The sequence below is a fragment of the Aotus nancymaae genome, unplaced genomic scaffold (genome assembly GCF_030222135.1).
Source record: "Aotus nancymaae isolate 86718 unplaced genomic scaffold, 86718_ANA_hifiasm-v0.15.2.pri h1tg000016l, whole genome shotgun sequence".
In the NCBI taxonomy this organism is placed as follows: Eukaryota; Metazoa; Chordata; class Mammalia; order Primates; family Aotidae; genus Aotus; species Aotus nancymaae.
The window spans coordinates 30,263,898-30,291,052 of NW_026988428.1; the positions used below are offsets into that span (position 1 = coordinate 30,263,898).

The 27,155-nt window shown below is 38.6% G+C and overlaps 1 protein-coding gene across 4 annotated transcripts in view; it reads left to right on the top strand.

Annotated features, from left to right (window-relative positions):
* PTPRB (protein tyrosine phosphatase receptor type B) overlaps positions 1-27,155 on the top strand; it is a 120,179-nt gene that overhangs the window by 48,090 nt on the left and 44,934 nt on the right. For all 4 annotated transcript variants that reach the window (XR_001105522.3, XM_012441335.3, XM_012441336.3 and 1 more), the window contains 9 exons: positions 1,166-1,429; positions 3,760-4,029; positions 6,718-6,978; positions 12,367-12,633; positions 16,340-16,603; positions 20,529-20,792; positions 21,329-21,592; positions 23,124-23,387; positions 26,087-26,356. Coding sequence is in view for 3 of the 4 variants with exons in the window: in XM_012441335.3 (XP_012296758.2) it covers positions 1,166-1,429; positions 3,760-4,029; positions 6,718-6,978; positions 12,367-12,633; positions 16,340-16,603; positions 20,529-20,792; positions 21,329-21,592; positions 23,124-23,387; positions 26,087-26,356 (2,388 nt within the window). In the remaining variant the exon portion in view is untranslated. The remainder of the gene's footprint in view (positions 1-1,165; positions 1,430-3,759; positions 4,030-6,717; positions 6,979-12,366; positions 12,634-16,339; positions 16,604-20,528; positions 20,793-21,328; positions 21,593-23,123; positions 23,388-26,086; positions 26,357-27,155) is intronic.

Below are 27,155 nucleotides of genomic sequence, written 5' to 3' on the forward strand. Positions count from 1 at the left end.
TGGTGGGAAAGATATTTGAGGACACCAGTACATTTACATAGCTTTTATAGCACACCTCACATATATGTAGATACTCCTGGCCAAAAATGTTCTATATATCCCAAAAGTTATTTATGTACATCAAGAGCAAATTGCATTCCTAACTGCCTTATGCAAAATCAGAGTGCTATGCCCATTCTTTTCTCTTTTTTTTTTTTTTTTTTTGAGACAGAGTTTCGCTCTTATTTCATAGGCTGGAGTGCAATGGCACGATCTTGGCTCACTGCAACCTGTGGCCTCCCAGGTTCAAGCAATTCTCTCACCTCAGCCTCCTGAGTAGTTGGGATTGCAGGCACCCACCACCACGTCTAGCTAATTTTTGTATTTTTAGTAGAGACGGGGTTTCACCATATTGGCCAGGATGATCTTGAACTCTTGACCTCAGGTGATCCACCCGCCTCAGTGTCCCAAAGTGTTGGGATTACAGGCGTGAGCCACTGCTCCCAGATGCCCATTCTTTTAAGGAAGTTTCATTAATTTATATTCTAGAAAAAGTATTCACCAAAGGGCATCTCCCTTTTAATCGTTTTCCTTTGATGAAGTAGTAATACAACTCATTAACTTGATCATGATTTAATATAAAAATTAAAGTATTTTTAATCACATAAAATTCTGTAATCACCAATCAATTGATCAATCTATTATGGACTCAATTTTATTAAATATTAATATATAAAAACAAAAAAAAATGAGGCAGATGACATCTTTTTGTGCCTTCCACTTAAAAGAATTTCTGAACTGGAAAGGATCATTGTAGGTCTTTGACCTAGCCTTATTTGCAAATAAGAAATACTACAAGGCTCAGTGAACTAGAGAGAGCTGTCCAGAGTTTCCCAGCTGGCCGAAATGGCCCAGTCCGAACCAGAATCCAAGCTTCTGCCTGCCAGGATTTGGGCCTTGCCACATAGCTTACCTTGGGTTCTACAGCATTATTTTTGCCTCTTTTTAAATTATTTTTATTCTATTTTTTTACTGTCTGAAGAGGATAATTTTTCCCTTTCGAAGTGCTTGCTTTCTCCAGAACAAGGAGTTCGGCTTGCAAAAATAAAAATACAGGTCAAAATTTGGCCATAGTACTGGTGAGATATTCTGAGTAAAAGTCTCTTTTCTGTTCTTTTCTAATTAGCCCCCATGGAAGTCTCAAATCTGAAGGTGATAAATGATGGCAGTTTGACCTCTCTAAAAGTCAAGTGGCAAAGACCTCCTGGAAATGTGGATTCCTACAACATCACCCTGTCTCACAAAGGGATCATCAAGGAATCCAGAGTATTAGCACCTCGGGTTACTGAAACTCACTTTAAAGAGTTAACCCCCGGACGACTTTATCAAGTTACCGTCAGCTGTGTCTCTGGTGAACTGTCTGCTCAGAAGATGGCAGTGGGCAGAACATGTGAGTCGTGGGCACCAGAATGTTGCTTTTGCTTGCTTGCTCTAATCACTCTCTGATCCACCTTAGAATAGGACAAAATAAGTTAGCAGGAATACTCCTTTCCCGATCCGAGAAGTGGAGCCTATGTAACTGAAGGTGTCTGAGTTATGGCCCGTTTATCTGAGTCACTTAAGCAAATGAGTTTGGATTTCTGAATGATCTGCATATTGTTTCTGTCTTATGCTTTTTCATGTCACATCACTTAAGTAGCATAAATACATTAGCATTGATACCAGCATATAAAACATTTCTGATTCATTCTTACAGTGAGAACCAGTTAGCATTTAACCATGTTTTCCATACATTATTTTATTAATTTATGTCCTCAAACACTTATGTATCCAGTGCCTTCTATGTGTGAGTTACTGTATTGTAAGCTTTGGGCATTGTTAAAACGAATAAGACATGCTACTTGCCTTTAAGGCACAATTCAGCAAACTACCCCATCTGGTGCCAAATCTGGTCTGTGGCCTGATTTTGTTTAGCCCTCAAGCTAAGAGAGTTTTTTACATGTTTAAAGAGTTGTACAAATAAACAAGAAAAAGATGAGACAGAGACCATATGTGTCCTGCAAAACCTGAAATATTTACTACCTGATCCTTACAGAAAAAATTGCCTAACTCTCGCTTTAGAGAAGTTCCATTTTAATCACACAGATGTAGAATACACACATGTACAAACATAAAAATAGTACATTTCAATAATAGTGACTGTATTGCTATTTCCATGTATCAGGCACTGACTAAACAATTTACACCCATTATTTCATTTAGTTGTCACAACAAAACTGTGAGAGATTTCCTGTTATTATCACCATTATACAGATAATTCAAAGAGGTCAAATAATTTGTCCATAGTCATTCAGCCAGTAAGTGGTGGAGCTAGAATTTAAAACAGGCTGTTTGATTCCAGAGTCCATTCTCTCTGCTGTTAGAGATCCAAAGTAAGAGCTACATGGTCAAAAAGGAAAGAGAACAAAATCCTCTTTCATAAGAGGAGTAAAAACTTGGAGGAAATGGGAGCAGGACATGGTGATTCACACCTATAATCCCAGCACTTTGGGAAGCCAAGGTGGTGAATCACTTGAGCCGAGGAGTTTGAGACCAACCTGGGCAACAAGGAAAGACCTTGTTTCTAGAAAAAAAAAAAAAAAGTAATTAGTTGGGCGTGGTGACACGTGCCTGTGGTCATAGCTACTCAGGAGGCTGAGCTGGGAGGGTTGATTGAGGCCTGTGGTTGAGCCATGATTGCACCACTGCACTCCAACAGAGTGTGACCCTGTCTCAAAAAAAAAAAAAAACTTGGAGGAAATGGAAATGGTCTTTAATCAGGACCTAAAAAATATAAAGTTCATGACAAATAAAGAGGGAAAAGAGGGAAGAGCTTTTGGGGTGAAAGGGACAATATAAGCAAAGGCCCAGAGGCAGAAGAGCCCAGACTTGCAGGTAAAGGCCAGTTTCCAAGGAGTAGGAAAGGAAAGAGGGTGGCCGCAGAAAGTAGTCTGAGTTAAGACTGGAAAGATATGGGGTCTGAACTTGAAGAGCTAAAAATGTAAGCAGAGGACTTGACATTTTATTCTGTAGATTATAGGGCGACCTTGAATGTTTTTAAGAAAAAAAAATAGAGGTTAATCTTGCAAGAATGTTAATTTTTTTAGCTGGAAAAGAGAGAGGAATCCCTCATGATCATGTCATCCAATATCTCTTCCAAAGGATGCCACATATTACTAGATTATTAACAATGTAACAGAAGATTACATTGCTGATATTTCTAAAATGATATTAGCAGACATTTCTTGTCAAATGTCTCTGAAATGAAAAACACTCTTTTGAAATCCACAGACATCAAGATGGGATAGAAATGTTTTGAACTGCAGATATTGTGTCTCCTATCTACTGCTGCCCAAGAAAAGTAAATAAGTGGCCGGGCGCGGTGGCTCACGCCTGTAATCCCAGCACTTTGGGAGGCCGAGGCAGGTGGATCACGAGGTCAAGAGATCGAGACCATACTGGTCAACATGGTGAAACCCCGTCTCTACTAAATATACAAAAAAATTAGCTGCACACGGTGGCGCGTACCTGTAGTCCCAGCTACTTGGGAGGCTGAGGCAGGAGAATTGCTTGAACCCAGGAGGTGGAGGTTGCGGTGAGCCGAGATCGCACCATTGCACTCCAGCCTGGGTAACAAGAGCGAAACTCCGTCTCAAAAAAAAAAAAAAGAAAAGTAAAGTAAATAAGTATCCTTACTTTTGGTTTGTAATATTTCCTTTTTGACATCATTTCACCATTTAGTTCCAGACAAAGTTGCAAACCTGGAGGCAAACAGTAATGGCTGGATGAGGTCTCTTGCAGTGAGCTGGTCGCCCCCTACTGGAGACTGGGAGCAGTATCGGATCCTACTCTTCAATGATTCTGTGGTGCTGCTCAACGTTACTGTGGGAAAGGAAGAAACACACTATGTCATGGATGACATGGGCCTCATTCCGGGAAGACAGTATGAGGTGGAAGTCACTGTTGAGAGTGGAAATTTGAAGAATTCTGAGCGTTGCCAAGGCAGGACAGGTAGGCAAATATGAAGATGTTAATACTAATAAAAGCATAATTTGTTCCCTCTCCCAAGTAACCCACGTAACTGCCAATATCATACCCTGATGTTTACTGAATTTGAAATATTAAGGATTTTAAGACTAACATGGGGTTTCTATCACCTAATTTGTCAAATTAGAACATTAAAGATCACTTCCACTAGTAATTCCATTATTTCATGAAAGAAAGCCATTTTAAACACCAAAAGAGTAGGATAGATACAGTCTGAAAATAAGGACTAATCCTTCCCACAAAAGAAGAACCTTTTGCTAGTGATCAGCATTACAGAGCCATTGCCTTGGCCTCATGTTGACTCATGTGGGGATTTCAGGTACCAAGGAAGAGTGATTAAAATGGAGAGGGATATATTTGGATTTTAGGGAAGGAAAGAATGAAGATACTGAAATGAGAAAACAGGTTCAAAGAAGTTATGACTTGCCAAAAGCATTGCAATACAATCGTGACAGTAAGAATACCAAGACTCATGTTTCAGTATCCTCATGCTGTCAGATACTTGTACTCATATTGTCAAATAACATAGCTGCACTTCCAAGTTCAATATTTTTTTTGATAATCCTTGTAATGGGAAATACTCCATACTTAGAGTAAAATTCAAATACCTTGTTTCTTAGTTTTCCTGATGATAAGGAAATAACTACATGGATTCAACATTCTTCTTAGAAGAATGTCAAAGAAAAGGATCATGACACCCACTTATTATTGCAACTGTGTCTTGCAGTAATATCCTCATCTTCCAAATATGAATATCCACTGGATGATGATCAAAGACCTACAGCAGCTTAAACTAAGCTACTTTCAGTACTTCACAGGAAAAGCATCTGTATCATCTCCAATATTTTATCACTCATCTCAAATAACTTGGAAATGTAAGATCAAGGAACGTTAGGGGCTCTCAGCATGTCAGCATAATTCTCAGGAGAACTTTTATTTTTATTTTTATTCTTTGAGACAGATTCTTACTCTGTCTCCCTGGCCTAGGCTGGAGTGCAGTGGTACAATCTCGACTCACTGCAACCTCTGCCTTCCAGGTTCAAGCAATTCTCATGCCTCAGCCTCCCAAGTATCTGGGATTACAGGCAAGTGCCACCATGCTCAGCTAATTATTTTACTTTTAGTAGAGATGGGTGTTTACCATGTTGACCAGGCTGGTCTCAAACTCCTAGCCCCAAGAAATCCACCCACCTTGGTCTCCCAAAGTGCTAGGATCACAGACATGAGCCACTATGCCAGGCCAAACTTTTCTTTTTCTTTTCTCTCTTTTATTATTATTATTTTTTTTTTTTTTGAGACAGAGTTGCTCTTGTTGCCCAGATTGGAGTGCAATGGCACAATCTCAGCTCACTACAGCCTCTACCTCCCAGATTCAAGTGATTCTTCTGTCTCAGCCTCCCAAGCAGCTAGGATCACAGGCATGTGCCTGACTAATTTTGTATTTTTAGTAGAGATGGGTTTTCACCATGTTGACCAGGCTGGTCTCAAACTTCTGACTTCAGGTGATCCACCAGGTTTGCCCTCCCAAAGTGCTGAGATTACTGGCATGAACCACTGCACCCAGGCCAAACCTTTCTTAAACTGTATCTCCAGTTTACCTTATTCAGGTAACCTGAAGTAGCCCTCAATGTAAATACTTAAATTATTACTCTATACTGAAGAAGGAAGATGCAGAGTTAGGGATTCAATTAGGGTGGATATTTAGAAAATTTATGGATGCAAAATTTACAATAATAATTTTCATACTTGATCCTTTCATAATTTAAGGCACCAACAATTTATTTATTTGTTTATTTATTTGAGATGGAGTCTAGCTGTGTAGCCAAGGCTGGTGTGCAGTGACACAATCTTAACTCACTGCAGCCTCCACCTCCCAGGTTCAAGCAATTCTCATGCCTCAGCCTCCCAAGTAGTTGGAACTACAGGTGCAAGCCACAATGCCTGGCTAATTTTTATATTTTTAGTAGAGATGGGGTTTCGCCAGATTGGCCAGGGTGGTCTCGAACTCCTGACCTCAAGTGATCCACCCATCTTGGCCTGCCAAAGTGCTGAGATGACAGGCATGAGCCACTGTGCCCAACCAACACTTTATTCATAACAATGTCTCCTAGAAATTGTAATAATAAAACCTTTTAAAGGAATCAGTTTTGATTCTTTGTATAAGACAAGTCCTCAATTTGATGCTATTGTTATTTGCCAGCCAACTCTCCCTTCCTTGAACACATCGGCGTCCCCCACCTCAGAAATGAGGGAAAGTTGCACTTGGTCTCCCCAACCTATGGGGATAACAAATACTCCTAACTCCACCTAAATACTCAAACAGGAACTTAGTGATTTTTTGAATGACAAGATTGGAATAAATACTTTTGTATTACAGAATTCATATAAAAAGATAAATTCTAATAAAGTATTAGGTAGTCGAAAATCAATGACTCTTCTAGCAAAATGTTTTCCAATTGAGTCTTTATTTCTGGTTACGTTACATTAACAAAGTTTTTGTGGTAAGATTTTGTTTTAATGCTCAGAGGCATTCATTAAAAAAATGTTGAACTGAAACACTCTTAAGGAGGGAAGAGAAGAGCTCTCAAAAGTGTATTCTATGAATGTGCCTGAGTCCCTCAATAACCCAAGTCTCCATTGCTTTTTCCTCAGTCCCCCTGGCTGTCTTCCAGCTTCGTGTCAAACATGCCAATGAAACCTCACTGAGCATCATGTGGCAGACCCCTGTAGCAGAATGGGAGAAATACATCATCTCCTTAGCCGACAGAGACCTCTTACTCATCCACAAGTCACTCTCCAAAGATGCCAAAGAATTCACTTTTACTGACTTGGTGCCTGGACGAAAATACATGGCTACAGTCACCAGTATTAGTGGAGACTTAAAAAATTCTTCTTCAGTAAAAGGAAGAACAGGTATTAACCTTTATGAATTTTACATTTTGAAGTGTTATGTCTGCTATTTAATTTAACATGCAATTTACAAGTATTCATTAACATATTTAAATTGCGTGTTAAATAGTAATTCATTTACTATTTAACACGCAATTTAAATATGTTAATGAATACTTGTAAATTGTCTTCATTTACTATTTAACTAATAGTAATAACTATTTTACTAATAGTAATTCATTTACTATTTAACACGCAATTTACAAGTATTTATTAAGTGCCATTTATGTACTGGGCATTGTTTTACGAATCCTTCTATTGTGTTTGTTTTCTATTTTACCAATTTCAGTTCTTATCTTTATTAGTTCCTTCTTTTTACTTTGCTTGAATTTATTTTGCTAAACTTGAAAAAGAGTAAAGAACTACTCCTTGGAGTTTTGCTGCAAAGGAGAGCAGAGAAATAGGGCAGCATCTAGAAGAAGAAGTATGGTTGAAAGGAGGATGACTTTTTAAGGGTAGAAGAAATAACAGCATGTTTTATGCTGGAGGGAATGATCTGGAAGATGTAGAAGGGGAATGATGATGATGTAAAGTAAGAGGGAAGAATTGCTGCAGTTATTCCATGAGTAGGCAAGAGGTATTGGGATCTAGAGCGCAGGTGAAGGAATTGGCTTTAGAAAGCAGTATGGGCAATCTAACCTCAGTGTCAGCTGGAATATTAGTCTGTTTTCACACTACTATAAAGATACTACCCAAGACTGAGTAATTTATAAAGGAAAGAAGTTTAATTGACTCACAGTTCTACATGGCTAGGAAGGCCTCAGGAAACTTAAAATCATGGTAGAAGGTGAAGGCGAAGCAGGCACTTTCTTTTTTTTTTTTTTTCTTTACCCAACCAATGGTATGGCATGCTAAGCAGGGGATTAGCATGGGGATTACAATCCAAGATGAGATTTGGGTGGGGACACAAAGCCACACCATATTGGCTGGGAAAGAGAATATATGGCACAGATGCCAATAGGTGGATAGTTGTAGGGTGAGCAGTTATATTGTAATTGCTCTCATTTTTTCTCGGTGTAATTGGAAGCAAAATCATAAAGATTTCCCTTTTTAGCTGGATGCAGTGGCTCACACCTGTAATTCCAGCACTTGGGGAGGTTGAGAAGAGTGGATCTTGAGGCCTGGAATTCAAAACCAGCCTGCCCAACATGAAAAGACACTGTCTACTAAAAATACAAAAATTAGCTGGGAGTGATGGCATATACCTATAACCCCAGCTACTTCGGAGGCTGAGGCAGGAGAACCGCTTGAACCCAGGAGGTAGAGGTTGCAGTTAGCTGAGATCATGCCACTGCATGCCAGCCTGGGTGATAAAGTGAGACCCTGTCTCAAAAGCAAAAACAACAACAAAAAAGATTTTCTTTTTCGATGTATGTACTATTGTCCTGTATCTTATTTTTCTCTCCTTTTCTGATCCCACAAAAAACATAATTATTGCTTTATATAGTCAACATCTTTTCAGATTTACCTACCAATTTACTACCTTTTTTCTCACTTTTTTCTTCCTGCATCTGAGATGTTTTATCTGGGATTATTTTCCTTTATCCTGGAGAATGTTATTCAAATTTCTTCATTGACAACTTTTAGGGACAAACTCTCTCAAATTTTGTTTTTGCTGGGCATGTTTTTCTATAGCTGTCATCTTTATATAGCTCTCAGTCTTGAAAGATATTTTCTTAAGTTCCAACTCTGTGTTTAAAGTTATTTACTCTCAGCACATAGAAGATATTATTCTACTCTTTCTTGCATTTATTGTTGTTGCTGAAAAGTCAGCCATCAGACTAATTTTTATTTCTTTGTAAGTCTGTTTGCTATGACAGCTTTTAGGATCTACTTTTTGCCTTTGGTGTTCAGAATTGTTTCACAATAGTAATCAAGGTGTAGGTATATGTCTTTTTGTTTCTCCTGCTTAAGTTTTATTGGTATTTCTGTACTTTCCAATTTAGTGTCTTTCTACAGTCCTGGAAATTCTCAGCTATTAACTCTCTGATATTTCCTCTTGCCTTTTCTCCATCCCCCTGCCCCGTCATATTCTGGTATTCTAGAACACACATATACAAACACACCAATATATTTCATATTTTCCATGTGTTTTCTCTCTTAACTACAGTATAGGTAATTTTCTCATCTCTTTGATTCGTTTCATTAATTCTTTCTTCAGCTCTGTCTAATCTGTCTTAAAATCTACCTACTGTGTTTTAAATTTTAATTTTTCTTCACTTTAAGCATTCTCTTTGGCTCTCTTTCAAATCTGTGTTGTACTCTGTTGCTCTTTAGTTATATTTTCATTCCTTTCCTGCATTACTATATGCAAATTAACAATGTTTACTTTCCATCCTATGTCTGATACTAGCTGAAATCTTCAAGAGTTAAGTCCTGTTGTCTTTTGATTTTCCTGCCTTTTTTAAATGGTACTTTATTTCTTTAAATGTATGTGTTTTTTTTTTTTAACTATAAGCTCATTTTCCCTGGAATTTTATTCTGTGGAAACTATTTAAGGCCATGTTTGAAGGTGAGTTACAGAAAGAATTTTCTTTTCATTTGATTCTTTCAGGTGCACAAGACTACTATCAAATCAGACTTACTTTAATCTAAATTTTCAACTTGAGGTTTTTTGATCATCTGCATTTTATAAATTCAGGTTGCAAACACATTGAAACTATCTTAAGGTTATGAATTCTAAGAGGAAATCATTTTCTCCATCCAGTATTAAGAAGGCTGAGGCTGTATGGGGAGTAAAGAAGGAATATTTTTTTCACTTATACTTAGATTGTAGGCTTTCCAATGTTATGCAAGGTCACCTATGAGTTTCTTCAGCCTGGAAAAATCTACACTTTACCTCCTTTCTCCAATATCCTGCAATGCTATAAAATCAAAGCTTAAATTTGCATTTGAAAGGTGCTCTCAACACAACAGTTTGCTTCATGATCCAATTATCTCTCTATCCTTTACTTTTTGGTCTTTGAGAATCCCTTACGTTCCTGACAAGTCATTCATTTACATTTTCATATTTTATCCAATACGCATAGTTGTATTTATTGGAAGGATTTTCATGGTATCTAGATTATCACACTGCCAGAAATGGAAGTCCAAGGCATTGTTTTAGACCTAAAGTCATTTTTATCATCCCCATCACCCATCTTGCTAGGTCATATGGTAAAGGCATGTTTAACTGCGTAGAAAACTGCCAAACTGCTTTCCAAAGTGTGTGTAAAATTTTGCATTCCCCCCAGCAATGTATGAGATTTCCACTTCCTCCGCATTCTCAGCATGTAGTACATGATATTAACAGTTTGTTTTAAAATTTAGCCATTCTAATGGAATAGCCATTATAATAAGATAATAGTATTTCATGTGGTTTCAACAATTTGCCTTTTTCTTTTTTTTTCTTTTCTTCCTTTTTTCTTTTTTTTTTAGATGAGTCTTGCTCTGTTGCCAGGCTGGAGTGCAGTAGTATGATTGTGGCTCACTGCAACCTCCGCCTCCAGGTTTCAATTGATTCTCCTGCCTCAGCCTCTCGAGTAGCTCAGACTACAGGCACGTGCCCCCACACCCAGCTAATTTTTTATTTTTAGTAGAGACAGGGTTTCATCATATTGGCCAGAAGGTCTTGAACTCTTGACCTCATAATCCGCCCAACTCGACCTCCCAAAGTGCTGGGATTACAGGCATGAGCCACCAGCCCAGCCTAATTTGACTTTTACTGATGTCTAATGGCTTTGAGAATCCTTTCACAAGCTTATTTGTCATGCATTTATCTTCTTTAGGGAAGTTTTTGTTAGACTATTTTGCCGAGTTTAAAATAGGGTTGGTTGGTTGTCCTTGGTCAAAATGTTTTCTGTCAGTTTTTCATTTTATCAATTTATTCCTTTCATAAATCATGCTGTGATGTCATATCTAAAACTCTTTGCCTAAATCAAAGTCACAAAGGTTTTCTCCTATAAGTTTATAGTTTTAGGTTTTAAATGTAGGTCTGTAACCCACTTTGAATTTTTATATATGGTGTGAGATATGGTTGAAAGTTTTTTTCTTTGCATATAGATACCTGATAATTCAGCTCTATGCATTGAAAAGGCTATCTTTTCTCCATGAAATTGCCTTTGCATCTCTAAAAAAAATCCATTGATAACATATTTGTTGTTCTATTTCTGGACTCTCAATTCTGGTCCATCAATCTATGTGTCTGTCTGCCCTTTGTCTGTATTATCCTGTCTTGTTACAAGACTTTTAGTGAAATCTGGTGGTGTTAGTCCTCTAACTTTATTCTTCTTTTTCAAAATGCTTTGGCCACTGTAGCTGTTTGCCTTTTATATAAAATTTAGAACTATAATTGAATCTTTAGAATTATAATTGAATCTGGTCCATATACAGTAGGATTTTTTAATGAATACGTTTGTCTCTTAATCCAGAAGCTAATGAACTTTGAGAAAGAGGGGTGGCAAGGTTCCAATCCCTTTGATTACTACAATTCAGGAAAGAGGCACAAAGAAGAATGTATGTTGACCAAGTGCCAACTTCAGTATCTGTGTCTAAGATTTGTTAAATGATAGGTTGGAAGAAATAAACGTTGTTAATTAGCAAAAGGACACAGGCTTAGGGGTTAGACAAATCTAGCTTTCAGTTCCAGGTTGGCTATTTGTTAGCACTGTGATATAGGCTAAATTACTTACATTTTGTTATCATTGGTTTCCTCGTTCATAAATGAAATAATAAAATCAACTTTATAGAGTTCTGAATGGGTGTCAAATAATATAACCTTCATGAGACATATAACTCATAACTGGCACATAGTAGGCATTCAGTTATTGTTATTACTATTTCATAAAATATATTGTTATAATTTATATTATTATCAGGGTTCATGTATAATAACAGCCCCTTTGAGAATGTGCCAGTAAAGAACTAACTAGTTTGCTAGACCATAATCACCAGACTGAAGGGAGTTCCCAATACCACCCCATAACAATCATTGGCTCAGTTAGATTAGATAGCTTTGAATTCTCATGGGGTAAGGACAGATAACATTGTATTAATTAAGCAGTTTTCAAAAATAGCAGCCTTCATTATCTAAAATTTAAAATCAAATCAGAACTACTTAATAAGCATGCATCATCTCATCTTTGGATCTTAAATAATTTTGATTCTCTATATAAGCATCTTTTTCAAAGTAGTAGAGCCTCTCTAGAAGAGTAGTTCTCCATCTGCCACAGGAAATAGAACTGAGAGTCTATAGCAACAACACAAAAATTATTTTTAGCACTTTCAAGTCTGTCTCCATTTTTTGACTCATTTTTCTTTCACTTTCTTAGGCGACTAAGTGTCATTTGTTTTGTCTTCCGTCTACTGTTTTAGTGCCCGCCCAAGTGACTGACTTGCATGTGGCCAACCAAGGGATGACCAGTAGTCTGTTTACGAATTGGACCCAGGCGCAGGGAGACGCAGATTTTTACCAAGTCTTACTGATCCATGAAAACGTGGTCATTAAAAACGAAAGCATCTCCAGTGAGACCAGCAGATACAGCTTCCACTCTCTCAAGTCCGGCAGCCTGTACTCCGTGGTGGTAACAACAGTGAGTGGAGGGATCTCTTCCCGACAAGTGGTGGTGGAGGGAAGAACAGGTAAGTAGAGCTATGGGTCTGTGACTTACTAAGATCTGAATACATGAGGCCCCTAATCAGAATATTATAGAAACATCCAAAAATCAGACTCATCCCTGGCCTTCCTAAAAGCTAAGTTTCAGTGCCACTCAGAAGGTATGGAATGGAAATTGGGAGATGGGTGATGGCAAGAGAGAATAAATTCTGAATTTTTTAACATCTCCAACAAACATGTCATAACTCCTCACTTGATGCCTAGGCTTATCCCCTTATTCAGCTGATTTCCTTTGACATGTTTATGTCCCAGTTAAGGTAAATAAGTAATGAGATAAAAAAACAAAACAAACCTCCCAAAGAAAACAGCTTTTACTCTTTTCTTTTCTCAGTTTTCAAGACATAAAAAGAAAATGATCTCTAATTAATATGGTCAGAGGTGGAGTTGGTCTAATTTTCAGGTCTCGTATATTTTCATAAGCAACATTAATAAGTGCCTAATACTATATGCCATCTAAACAATTGTTTTTACCCTTAAGCGCTCCCTGTTAGAAAGCTAAGTAAACAAATAAGTGTCATTATGGTCATGTGTGTCAGGGAGCCATGGCACCGAAGGAGATAGAATTTTCTGCATCATAAAAGAACATAAAAATTAATATATATGATACATAAAATTGATGTTCCAGTTTCTTAGAAAGAAAAAATATTACATAAACCCAATAGAAGCTCTGATAATTATTAGTGACCGTGCCTACTTAATTTTATATAGTTATTATAAGTTGAATTTCAGGCATCTCTTTCATCCTCAACACTCAGATTCTGAATATCAGCTGCAGGCATCATAGATGCATCTCTTTCCAAAATCATGAATCTCACCTACTTAATGAACCCAGAGGACATTAACTTCATTAACTCTCCCAGAAGAAGAACAAAGTTACCGAGAAGATGTTTCATAGTCTGGTAGAAATTCACTGGTGTACGCCCATTTCCCTCATTCTATGACAGCTGACACTGTCACCTGCATCTTTCTCCCTGATATTTTCTTTCCTTTCTTTTAATGGTTCTTGGCACCATCCATTGGTGTAGCATACCTGGGGGAAGGGGTCTGAAAAGCTTAGCTTGGAAATCAGGAGGCCTAGGTTTTGGTCCTAGCTCTGCCATTGACGTATTTCCCTAAGCTTCTGTGTTTTAATCCATGCACAATAATCACCCCTAACCTAGATGTCAAAGTAGGGAAGGAGAAATAATAAGAAAGCTGAGGAGAGGAGTGGAGGAGGACCTTGCATTCATTTCCCGGTGATTTACAGTTGTATCAATCACATTAGACTGATTTAATTCTTGCTTAGACATGTATAATATCGGTATTCATGAGTGGATGTCTCTATTGGTTGATTCTTTTCCAAGTAGCAATTCAGGAATCCAGTCTACTACTGTTGGTGGCTCTTCTTTGCTGTAGGTCCTCAGAGCTCTCCTCATTTCTCCAGAGAATGAAGGTGGGGGAGGGGCACAGATCATCAGACTTGGGAGTAGACATTTCACTTCCACCCACATTCCACTGGCCAGAACTCAGTTACATGGCTACATGTAACTGCCTGGGAGCCCGAGAAATGTAGTCTAGCTGTGAAATGGTTGGTGAGCCATATTCTGCCACACAGGTTGATTCTCATTTTAAATACCACGAGGATTGTCCAACTTGTTGTAAGCTACTAAAATAGTCTGTGCTATCTCTTGAAATAGCTGGACAGTTAAATAAGTGGAACACATAATTATTTTTGCACCTATATTTTAATTAGAATAAAGGTACAAGTATTTAACCCATGTTATATGATAGAAGCATTCAAAAAAGAGACAAGAAATTCTTTGAAGATGGTCATCAAATTTTGAGAGAACCAAATATGAATAAATACGAGCGTGAGTTATTTTACTCAAACATATAAGGAGTGCATATTATCATGATAAAGGAGGAAAATGGGAGAGTCCTGTACAAAGAAGCACAGTAACAGGGATTTTGAAAGGTGCCTCTTTTAGTAAATTTTGTGCTCAGTCAGTTGTAAAGAATTCAGTAGCTAAGGCCGTGATAATCCTTATCATCTCCTCAAATTGCTGAACTATTGGTCAATACTGACATAATTTTGAAAGATATTCTTATATTTCACCTGTTTCCATAGAGTTGAAATTTGTAAATAAACTCTCCTAGCCCAGAAAAGATGACAGAATATTTAAAATTAAAGACATTAGATATAGTTAATGAATCTAATTCTAATCTGAGAAAATGCTTACACTAAAGGAAAAACAAATTTTGTATCTATTTTTTTCTTAAACATGTGAATCATATTTCTGGCAAAACTTTTGATAATTGTATCCCTTCTAAAACAATGTTAGTAGTTGCAGATATTTCCAGCAGTTTTTAAAAACTGGCGTAATGAGTGGCTTTTTAGAGCAACCAAGCAATGTACGGACGATTGGATGGAGGAAGGAAGGAAAGAAAGAAAAAAGGAAGAAGGAAAGAAAAGGAAGGAAGGAAGGAAAAGATGTACTAATATATAAATCTTCTGGCTAAAAGTTCAACTTTATATCTAGGAAATGTCCATATATGTGCATCAGCATTAGCAGAGTTGCTCAATAGAATGCAGTTTATAACTTTTAGTGATGGATAAGTGCTTTTAAGTATAAGGTATACTTTGGGGCTTAATTCATAAAGTCAGAGCTTATTACATTAGGAGGATTCTCCAAATCCTGTCCATTATAAGTGATGTTCTGATATTGAAAAATCATATGAAACTATTAAGTTAATCAAGTAATGATTAAAACAGTAGTGCAGTTCATATAACTGTAGTATTTTACTCCTATATTCATTTATGGCAGTACTACTTAATGGGCACCAACTTCTGATATGTGGTTCAACTTTTACTCAATACTGCAACTACTAATTTGCTGACGATACATCCAGCCAGAGAGCTTGTTGAAGACATTCATGCCCTTTTCATTTTTGTATACCTGGCAACTAGTAGGTTTTCAGTAAACATTTGTGACACTAATCTCCAGTTGATATAAGCAAATGATTATAGTTGACATCAGAAAAGCCGTTATTGCCATAATAGTTCTCTCTGCCCTTGGTTGGTCCAGCCTCCAGACTTCTTACTTCCAAGATAGGTTTTTAAGCTGATTTCTCACCACTAGAGGGCAGGAAACACTTTGCAAAGGGAAAGCATTCCCTCTGGTTGTGTTAGCTGTTTAGACTTCCCAGGAATAAATAACTTCATCATAAGGAGATTGAAGTTATCCTAGTTTAAGGTCTTTAGAAAAGCTATCGTATTCTTCCCCTTTCTCCTCAAACGTTTTTGCTTTATTGGTAAGTTTGGCTCAAGTTGGTTCATTTGGATGGTTGAAATATTTGTTCCCTTACTTTCAGGGAACCTTCTAAAATATTCTATAAAGATGCCTCCACTTGAAATGCTTTTACAAACAGCATCCCCATAAAAATGTAGTAGATGTAGTAGTGGCATCCTTAAATTTACAAGGCATTGCAAAGGCCTCCTGATATTTTTATTTTGGTTAGCCTTCTGATGTAAGAACACTCAGCTTCTAGAAGCTAAATCCTCATACTTCCTTGACCTCTTATGTAATCAGATTAAATCTCCCTGAGTCCATGATTTGTGCTGATTGCAATAGATGACTCAAACTTTTGACTGTGTTTTTCTTTTTAAATCCCCCCAACCTTTCAAAATCACAGTCCCTTCCAGTGTGAGTGGAGTAACAGTGAACAATTCCGGTCGCAATGACTACCTCAGCGTTTCCTGGTTGCTGGCGCCCGGAGATGTGGATAACTATGAAGTGACATTGTCTCATGACAGCAAGGTGGTTCAGTCCCTTGTCATTGCCAAATCTGTCAGAGAATGTTCCTTCAGCTCCCTCACCCCAGGCCGCCTCTACACTGTGACCATAACTACAAGGAGTGGCAAGTATGAAAATCACTCCTTCAGCCAAGAGCGGACAGGTAAGGCTGTATGAAGGTTCAGTGTTCTGCAAGAACCAATTCACATGTGGCTCAGGGCACCACAGAGCTGTAGCAATTCTGTAATGATGGGATGAAAGGCTCTTGAGATCACAAAACTGTTACGGAGTCTTTGTATTTTAATCCAAAAAATTCCTTGTGTGAGCAGACCCTTTGTGACTAGAATTTATATTATATTCAAATAGCGTAAAAACTATTCCTGTTTATGGAGTACTTTTGGTTGCTAGGGCCTGGCTTTATATATGTTAACTAACCCTTATGAACTCCTTATTGAGGTAGCCGTTGTTATTATTCCCATTTTACAGATCAGGAAACCAAGGTTTAAGGAGGTCAAGTAACTTGCCTAACTGTTTGCCTTATTAAACAGCCAGTATGTTTCAGATTTTACGCCCAGTTCTGAATGACTCCAGTGCCTACGAAGCTCTCCATCCTAAAATCCTTCCTGAAATGTCTGTTGATCAAAACCACTGTTCATCCTTTTTCACACAAGGTGAAAATGTGAACTTTTATAGTTCTAGGGCTAGGGAGCAAAAATCTTAGCAAAGGAAATGAGTGTTCAGTCCAATGTGCTGAAAATAATTAAATTTAAATAGCTACCATTTCCCAATATAATTATGCTTCCTGGAGTTTATACCTGAGGATTTCTGCTTAAGGTTGGCATCAATACGTTGTCACATGTGTCCTACTGAGCTGTGGGCTGGTTTCTGTATTTTGAAATGCCAGTTCTTCCATGAGGTTCTCCAACAATTGTCCTTGTCCTATTACCTGGCAAAAGGCCTGGGGCTTAGTCAGCACTCAGTAAATATCTGGTGAAGGAATAATCAGAAATCACTTAGATCAAGGGTTCCACGTGGGAGTCCATGGTTCATGGGAGACTTTAGGAATGTAGTAACCCCTGAAGCTGTTTATGAGGTTGCTGAGGAAAGTGTCAGAACCTTTGAGAAGAAAGAGTCCATGGCTTTTATCAGATTCCCATGGTTTCTGTGACCCCCAAAAAGCTAAGAACCTCTGATTTATATTGTTACAGGATGCTGGCATTGAAGGGGTCCTAGGAATGATCTAATCCTATCTCCTCATTTGTATAAAGAAAGTCCCACAGAAGGAGTGTGGCTTCTCCAAGGTTGCAGGGCTGACCAGTAGCAGAGCTCAGCCTACCTCCAGTGCTGTGTCCATTCCATCATGCTGTTTCTGAGAGCACTAGTCAGGGATATAAAGGGATTATCCCTACCCTCAAATAATTTTAAGTCCAATTACACTGACAATCACAATAATGATTTAGATCTGAAAAGTAGATTTCTATTCACAAAGCAGTCTTATGTCAGGGTCTCATATTGATCAACTTGGAGCCTAAAAATCACCAAAAATTAAAGGATGTGTTACCTAACTACCTTCCTATCCATGTTAATTCATGATGATTTCCTATTCCTATGACTTTAATATTGCAAAAACTTTTGCTGAGATTGTTTTTAAATGCAAGAACCGTGATTCTTTATTTGGTGCATCCTCTATGCCTTGATCAGCATGAACTTGGACTTGGTGCATAACTAATGGAGGCAAATTATTGCCCCCGGCAAATCAGTTTAACTGGAGAGTCATGTCTGAGTTGTTCTCTTGATGATATTGGTTGATTATCTTAATGCCCTTTTCCATTTCTGATGCTCTTGTTCTATATTTTGGGTGAAAATACCAATAGTTCTAATTCTGTATTATGTTATCTCACTGGTAGCGAGGCACGTCTCTACAAATTACCCCCTATTCCACCTGGAGAGCTCCTTATTGACTTAACGTGATATTCAGCCTGGTTTTTCTTCCTGTAATAGTGGCTTTGCCTTCAGCAAATTGCCTGGATCATTGACTTTTCTTAGCCCATGCATAAAATGTCACTTCATAATTTCCTCTCCTTAACTCTGTGATGACTGTATTCTAATTGGGTTTAGGTAAATATCTTGGAGGAAGCATATCTGCCCTTGCTCCATATCTGTGGTGAGATATATTCCAAAAGCTAATCAGTAAACACCATGCAAAAAGGATGCTTCTGTGCCAAAATACTGAAATTTCTGGATAATTTCATGATTTGATAAAAAGTAGAGGAGAAAAATTGGACACAGGGTTGGCATGTGGACAGAGCAGAAACCCCTTAACATATATCAAATACAGAGGGAGGCTGTACAGGCCTAGAGGACATGCTAGTATTGGGATAAGAGTTTAATACCCTGGATTGAGTTCATGCCTTTTTTCAGTGCTCCTGCTCATTAATATTTATAATGTCCAGTCATAGTGAGATAGTAAAGAATCTGTGGCCTACTGTTGAATTAAAATTCAGCCCCAAGAGGAAAAATGAAATCTCCTTAAAATTATGCTCTAAATACAGAATTGCCTTATTCCACAGTGTTCCTAATAACATGCATATATTTATTTATTGGTTGGGGAGGGGACCCCAGATATACAGAATGGTTTGTTTATATATTAGAACCTGACATGCACAAAACTGTATTAATTATAATTCTTGGTTCAAGAAACCATGCATCAATTGCCACCTTTACTTTTTAGGCATCTAATTCGTAATTTTTAATAATTAAACATGTATACAAGAAACCAACCACTACCTAAAATACAAGCTAGGACCTTGACAATAACCTACATCAAAATATGTGGTCCCCACCTCATGAATTCACTCAAAGGTAGCCAGCATCTTGACTCCTGTGTTCATCTCTCCCTTGCTTTCCATCTTGCAAGGATTTATATACAGGCCTAAAATTAGGGGGTTTTAAGGTTTTTGTCATTTTAACATTATTTTAAAAGGTATTTTTAATGCAGTATTTAATCTCTTAGGGACTTAGATGTTTTACTTATTATATAGATAAGATTCAGCCATATTTTGTGTTTTGATGTTAAGGGCAAGAAATCCACATTTTTGTGTTTTAAGAAATTAATTATAACTATTAATTTATAGTTATATAAATATATAAATATTTATAACTAGAATATTTCACTGTGTGCATATGTGTGTATATGTATAGATTCATTATCCAGTCTCCTGTACATATTCTTCCACACTTGATTTTTATTGGGTTTTTTAATTTTGCCAGTCAAATGGATATAAAACAGTATTTCACTGTGGTTTTGACTTGCATTTCTTTGATCACCAATGATGTGGAAAATCTCTTCATTTATTATTTAAATAACTATATGTGTTTCTTCTTCCATTTTCCTTTTTTTTTTTTTTTTTAAGACGGAGTCTTGCTCTGTCACCCAGGCTGAAGTGCAGGGGCACGACATGGTCTCGGCTCACTGCAGCCTTCACCTCCCGGATTCAAATAATTCTCCCATCTTAGCCTTCCGAGTAGCTAGAGCTACAGGTGTGCACCACCACACCCAGCTAATTTTTGTATTTTTCAGTAGAGATGGGGTTTCACCATTTTGGCCAGGCTAGTCTCAAACTGCTGACCTCAAGTGATTTGCCCACCTTGGCCTCCCAAAGTGTTAGGATTACAAGTGTGAGCCACTGCGCCTAGCCTCATTTTTCTTTTTTGGATTGTTTATATTCTTCTTAGTAACTTTTGAGTCACCAATGTATGCTGGAATTATCAATATAATTTACCATCACTCATATTAATCATCAGCTATCACGTTTAATGTTCCATCTTACACCCGACATTTTGTGCAGGCAAACAGCAGGCTTAGAATGAGTTCATCAGCTTCTGTTAAAAGATCCATTTAATCACTCCAAGTAGTGTAACAATCTTTCCCCTCCAGAAATTTGTGACTTAAGGTCTAAGATTTTTCTTTTAAATACACACAATAATAATCCACTCTCTTTTTTTTTTTATTGTCCCAGGTTGTCATCTGTGATCAATTACTCACTCAGAATCAATAAGTATTTAGTTGTTCTCTGTTTCCTTTTCAGTGCCTGACAAAGTCCAGGGAGTCAGTGTTAGCAACTCGGCCAGGAGTGACTATTTAAGGGTCTCCTGGGTGCATGCCACTGGAGACTTTGATCACTATGATGTCACCATTAAAAACAAAGACAACTTCATTCAAACCAAAAGCATTTCCAAGTCAGAAAACGAATGTGTATTTGTTCAGCTCGTCCCTGGACGGTTGTACAGTGTCACTGTTACTACAAAAAGTGGACAATATGAAGCCAGTGAACAAGGGAATGGGAGAACAAGTAAGTGGAACGATTGCAAAATCTGACAGTTGGACTTGGAAGTCTTTGAGTAATTTATCTGAACCTTGAATTTTTTCTACTTTTTGATTAGTACATTATATTCTCAGTAAGTCTCACTCGGTGCTAACGTCGTTCAGCCAAGCCATAGCCTATAATTACAAAATATTTATTGGTGGATAAAAGCAAACATAGTGAGGGGGCAAGAAGGCTAAATGTCCCATGTTTCTTCCCTGTCTTCCTGCATCATGGCATTTAAATTCTAGACTTCTTGTTTTATCTTATGATTGATATCATAAATCATTTTATAATTACATTCTACCAACGCTGATCATATAACATTGATGTCAGGAAAAAAATCACAATTTCAATAGTTGCTTGCAACTTTTCTTGTTTAATTATCCGTGAAGTAGTGCTAGTGGGTTATTTGGGGAAGGGAGGTGGTGCCAGTTCCTTGAATGTGTGTGATTCACGAATTATCATATAGGTAAACTCTGTTCAGTTCCATTCCTGAAGTGTCTTCTCATTTTTCTCTCTAGTTCCAGAGCCTGTTAAGGATCTAACATTGAGGAATAGGAGCACTGAGGATTTGCACGTGACTTGGTCAAGAGCTAATGGGGATGTCGATCAGTATGAGATCCAGCTGCTCTTCAATGACATGAAAGTATTTCCTCCTTTTCACCTTGTAAATACCGCAACCGAGTATCGATTTACTTCCCTAACACCAGGGCGCCAATACAAAATTCTTGTCTTGACGATTAGTGGAGATGTACAGCAGTCAGCCTTCATTGAGGGCTTCACAGGTAATGTGAAATATTGTTATTGAACCTGAATAGATAGAGTGGTGTATTTAACTTTTGGGTAGTCCAGGCATTTTGATCGAGGATTCGGAAGGCTAAAAAGGAGATGGCGAGAAGGGACAAAGTTATCTTGATAGTAACGATGATGTTGTCCAAGCAAGATGAACAGAAATAAAGTATGATGTCAGTAGAGAGTGGGGGTTGGAGGGCGCTCTCAGAGAAATAGCAATGAACTGACATGATTAGCTGGTGCTTGTGAGGCCGACAGATTAAGAATTAAGTGTTACTTGGGTCTCACTTCTTTAGGACTCTATTAGGAATGTTGCCATAGTAGTTAACATGTACTGACAGTTCACCATGAACCAGACCCACAGCAAAGCACTTTATGTCTGCATCTTGTTTTTTTTTTTTTTTTTTTTTTGAGACGGAGTTTCGCTCTTGATACCCAGGCTGGAGCGCAATGGCGCGATCTCGGCTCACCGCAATCTCCGCTTCCTGGGTTCAGGCAATTCTCCTGCCTCAGCCTCCTGAGTAGCTGGGATTACAGGCACGCGCCACTGTGCCCAGCTAATTTTTTGTATTAGTAGAGACGGGGTTTCACCATGTTGACCAGGATGGTCTCGATCTCTTGACCTCGTGATCCACCCGCCTCGGCCTCCCAAAGTGCTGGGATTACAGGCTTGAGCCACCGCGCCCGGCCTGCATCTTGTTTAATCTTCACAATGCTTTGGGAGGCCGAGGCAGGAGGATAGCTTGAGCCCAGGAGTTCAAGCACAGCCTGGGCAACATGACAAAATCCCGTCTCCACAAAAAAAATACAAAAAAATTAGCCAGGCATGGTGGTGCGTGCCTGTAGACCCAGCTACTGGGAAGGCCAAGGTGGGATGATCACCTGAGCCCAGGAAGTATAGACTGCAGTGAGCCATAATCATACCACTGCACTCTAGCCTGGGCAACAGAGTGAGACACTACCAAAGAAGAAAAAGAAGAAGAAAGAGAGAGAGAGAAGGGAAGGAGGGAAGGAGGGAGGGAAGGGAAGGAAAGGAAGGAAGGAAGGAAGGAAAAGAAAGAAAGAGAAAGTAAAAGGAAGGGAGGGAGGGAAGGAAGGAGAAAGAGAAAGAAAGAAAGAGAGAAGGAATCTTCAACTTCAGAACTCTGTGGGTTGGTTACTATATCATCACTGCTGTTTTTCCTGATGAAGAAACTGAAACTTACAGATGTTACATAATCTGCCTGTAGTCCCTCAGCTAGTGAGTGAGAAAACCAAAACTTGGACCAAGGCACCCTGACTAGCCTCTCGCTATATAATTAGTATTTTTCATTTCCACTCACCGGCCTTGACTTCTCCCTAAGCTTTCCCCCGTCAACTTCAGTTCACACAGAAAAATCAGACAAAAGTGGCAAACCGTTACTTTCTTTTTCACGTGAGTTCTTTCATTGGGGGCCAGAACATCAGAAGCATTCAAAACTCTGGTTAAAAATTTCAACAGTTCAATCTCCAAGTGATGACTTTTAAATTTGTTTTCTTTTCCAGTTCCTAGTGCTGTCAAAAATATTCGCATTTCTCCCAATGGAGCCACAGATAGTCTGACGGTGAACTGGACTCCTGGTGGAGGAGATGTCGATTCCTACACGGTGTCAGCATTCAGGCACAGTCAAAAGGTTGACTCTCAGACTGTCCCCAAGCACATCTTTGCGCACACGTTCCACAGACTGGAGGCCGGGGAGGAGTACCAGATCATGATTGCCTCAGTCAGTGGGTCCCTGAAGAATCAGATAAATGCGGGTGGACGGACAGGTAAGCATCCACCTGGAGAAGGGCTAGACTGCAGAATGCCCCTTGGTTCTCCGAAACGGGACTGCGAATGGGCTCAGCTATTCACAAATCAAAATTTAAAACCACCTAAGTTTGTACAATTCAATGTGATTTCAAGAGCCTTTCTTATTTTTTCTTTGCATTTTTCTCTTAAGAGAGATTTTCAAAACAAATGAAAAGGAATCAGAAGTCTAATTATTTGAACACATTTTTATACTTGCTAAAGGACAAAAAAATTTTAAATTTTAACAAGCAGGCTGGGCACGGTGGCTCACACCAGTAATCCCAACACCCTGGAAGGCCAGGGCAGGTAGATTGCTTGAGTTCAGGAATTTGAGACTAGACTGGGCAACATAGCTAAACCTTGTTTGTACTAAAAATACAAAAAATTAGCCTGGCATGGTGGTGCACACTTGTAGTCCCAGCTGCTCAGGAGACTGAGGTGGGAGAATCACCTGAGCCTGGGAGATCAAGGCTGCAGTGAGCCGTGATCGTGCCACTGCACCCCAGCCTGGGCAATTGGAGTGAGACCCTGTCTCAATAAATAATAAATAAATATATACATAAATTTTAATAAGGAGACTTCTATAATTATGCATTTTTCAAAAGCTCTACCTTTTAAGAAAGAGTACACATCTGTGTCATCTATTTTACCCAGTAGAGCTAAAAAAACAAGTATCGAATGAATAATATATCTATTTACATCAATATCACTATTCATGTATTATTTTTGAAAGAAAAATAAGCTACAAGCACCTGCCATATACCAGGCTTTAAAATGATCTCTAGTCACACTCTAGTCCGCTTACAGATGAGGTAAGTACAGCTCAGAAAGCTTATGAAACAGTATCAAGGATACACATAATAAGACCTAAAGCTGTAATTTAAGTCTAGGTCTGTCTGGCCCCAAAGCTCATGCCCTCTCCACTGTGACACAATACTTCTTAGATGTCTCCTATTCTCATAACCGTTTATTCAGTTGTGGGGCCTGAGACTTCTATACCATGCCCTGCTATGCCTCTACTTCATATCTGTGTTTATACCTATATCTGCATGTCTTTAACCCTGTAACAAACCCTGTGTTAGAAAGTGGGCATTCAGTCACAAGGCAGAGCTGCTGACCTCAAGAACTTTATAATCTAGTGAAGGAGATAGAAAAGTAAAAAGGCAATGACAATACAACATGATAAGTGCTAAGATAAAAGTGGTTATGGAATGTTAGAGGAGCAAACAAGAAAAGCCAGGGAAGGCTTTCAGGGGGAAATAAAGAAATACTAAGAAGTCATCCAGGTGAAGTGTATAAATTGACTTGGTTCCAACAACAAAAAACAAAGCCCTGGAGGTGAGTGAAAGGATGGCACAGTTGGGGACCTACACCTTATTTAGCATAGTAGAATAAAGGCCAGGCAGGGTGGCTCATGCCTGTAATGCCAGCACTTTGAGAGACCGGGTGGGTGGATTGCTTGAGTCCAGGAATTCGAGACCCGCCTGGGCAATGTGACAAAACCCCATCTCTACTAAAAGTATAAAAAAACGAAAGTATACTAAAATAAAAAATGTGAGCCATGTGGCAGGGTAGGTAGATAGACCAAATCACAAAGAGCTTTGTTTGCCTGTGAAGGTGTTTTAGAATTATGGAGAGCCACTGTAGAGCCATCAGCGTGGGAGTGCTATCAAAATATGCTAGACAGAGTGTGCAGATTGAAAGAGTGGGAGGCAAAGAAGCAAGGGACTGGTCAAGAGGCAGTCGCAATAACGTAAGGTCCCATTTATACTTGCTAAAGGATGTGATAGGTTCTGAGGTAGTGGCAGAACACAAAGAGAGAGTGGCTAGATTCCGGAGAGAGAAGATTTAGGATACAGAAATAAAGCTCGTATTTGATTCTATGTACAAGGGAGAGTGACAACTGAAGTTTCTGACTTGAACAAAGAGATAGAAACAAAAGACAATGGGAACATTGTGGGAGGGAGATGAGTCCATTGGATGTCTTGAGTGTTGGGTGTCTGTGGTACATTCAGGGAAAGATGTAATTTGTAAACGCAGGAGAAACATCCGAACTGAAAGTTTAAATTTGGGAGTTGTCTGTCACCTTATGGTTGACACTTCAAACCATGGACATGGATAAAATCTAAGAAGATTATGTAGAATGAGAAAAGAAATGAACCTAGGACAGAAAATATTATAATAGCAAAGAGTACTATTTTGCTTTCACATCGAGCTATAGTACACATACTAGTACATACTACTGTTAAAGTCAAGACTTGAAGTTTTGACCTTAGTTAATGTTAGCAATAAAAGTCCAAACAAGAGATATAATCCAGCTGTCAAACCCACATTCACTGAATATGAACTTGTTCAGCATTCTTCACTCTCTAGATTCATGGGTATGCACCACTCTGCATATTTATCAGGGCCATTTTCACTAACTTCTATCTGTTTAACTTTGAGCTCCTATTTAAATTCAGAGAAAAAAATGGAAAATCAAAGTAGTTGTAGAGATAAGTCAAAAAAATCCTTTCTCCTCTTTTCTCCATAAGGGCCCACAGAAAGTGTCAATGCCACACAAATAAAGCAAATGCATCATCTTCTACCTACAGTTGACTCAGGAGTTTTTCTCAATTGATTACTTTACCCTAAGTGATAGAACATGCATTTTGTTGCTCCACTTGTCTCTCTGCAGTTCCAGCATCTGTCCAAGGAGTAATTGCAGACAATGCATACAGCAGTCATTCCTTAATAGTAAGTTGGCAAAAAGCTGCCGGTGTGGCAGAAAGATACGATATCCTGCTTCTAAATGACAACGGAATCCTTATGCGCAACACGTCAGAGCCAGCCACCACTAAGCAACACAAATTTGAAGATCTAACACCAGGCAAGAAATACAAGATACAGATCCTCACTGTCAGTGGAGGCCTCTTTAGCAAGGAAGCCCAGACTGAAGGCCGAACAGGTAATGAACACAGCATAATGTTCTGTATTGCATGTTGCCAGTGTCTACTATTGTGGAAGAACCATAGGGTGAGAGGGATGAAGCAATACTGGGAGACGATATCTATCTCTTGACACACTGGGAACATTCACCCTGATTTACCATTTCCATGTCAGTTGCCCTATTCACACAGGATTCAGCCCACCGCACTCTGATTCTGATTTTTCATTAATATTGGTGCTGTTAGCTTCCTATTGCTGCTGTAATAAACTGTCACAATCTTAGTGGCTTAAAACAACCCAAATTTATTATTTCCTAGTTCTGAGGTTAGAATCTGTAAATTATTTTTGGGGGACTGATATCAAGACATCATGGCTGCGTTTCTTGTAGAGACTTTAGGGGGAGAATCCACTCCTTGCCTTTTTCAGCTTCTGAGGCCGCCCACACTCCGTGGCTCGTGTCCCCCTCCCAACAATGGCATTGCTCCCATCTCTGCGTGTGACCTCACATCTCTTTCTCTGCTCTCCTGCCTCCCTCTTCCATCTTTTAAGGACTCTTGTGATTACCTTGGTCACCACCCGGACAATCCAGGATAATTCCTTCGTCTCAAGATCCTTAACTTAATCACATCTACAAAGCCCTTTTTGCCACAGAAGGTAACATATTCACAGGTTCTGGGGATTAGGACATGGACATCTTTGGGGTCATTATTCAGACAACTACATTGGCCTAATTGATTGATTACTTATTTATTAAGTACATAGGTCAGAAGGTGGGGATGGTTATGTTGACAGGGACAGAAAAATGAATCAGGCATGCT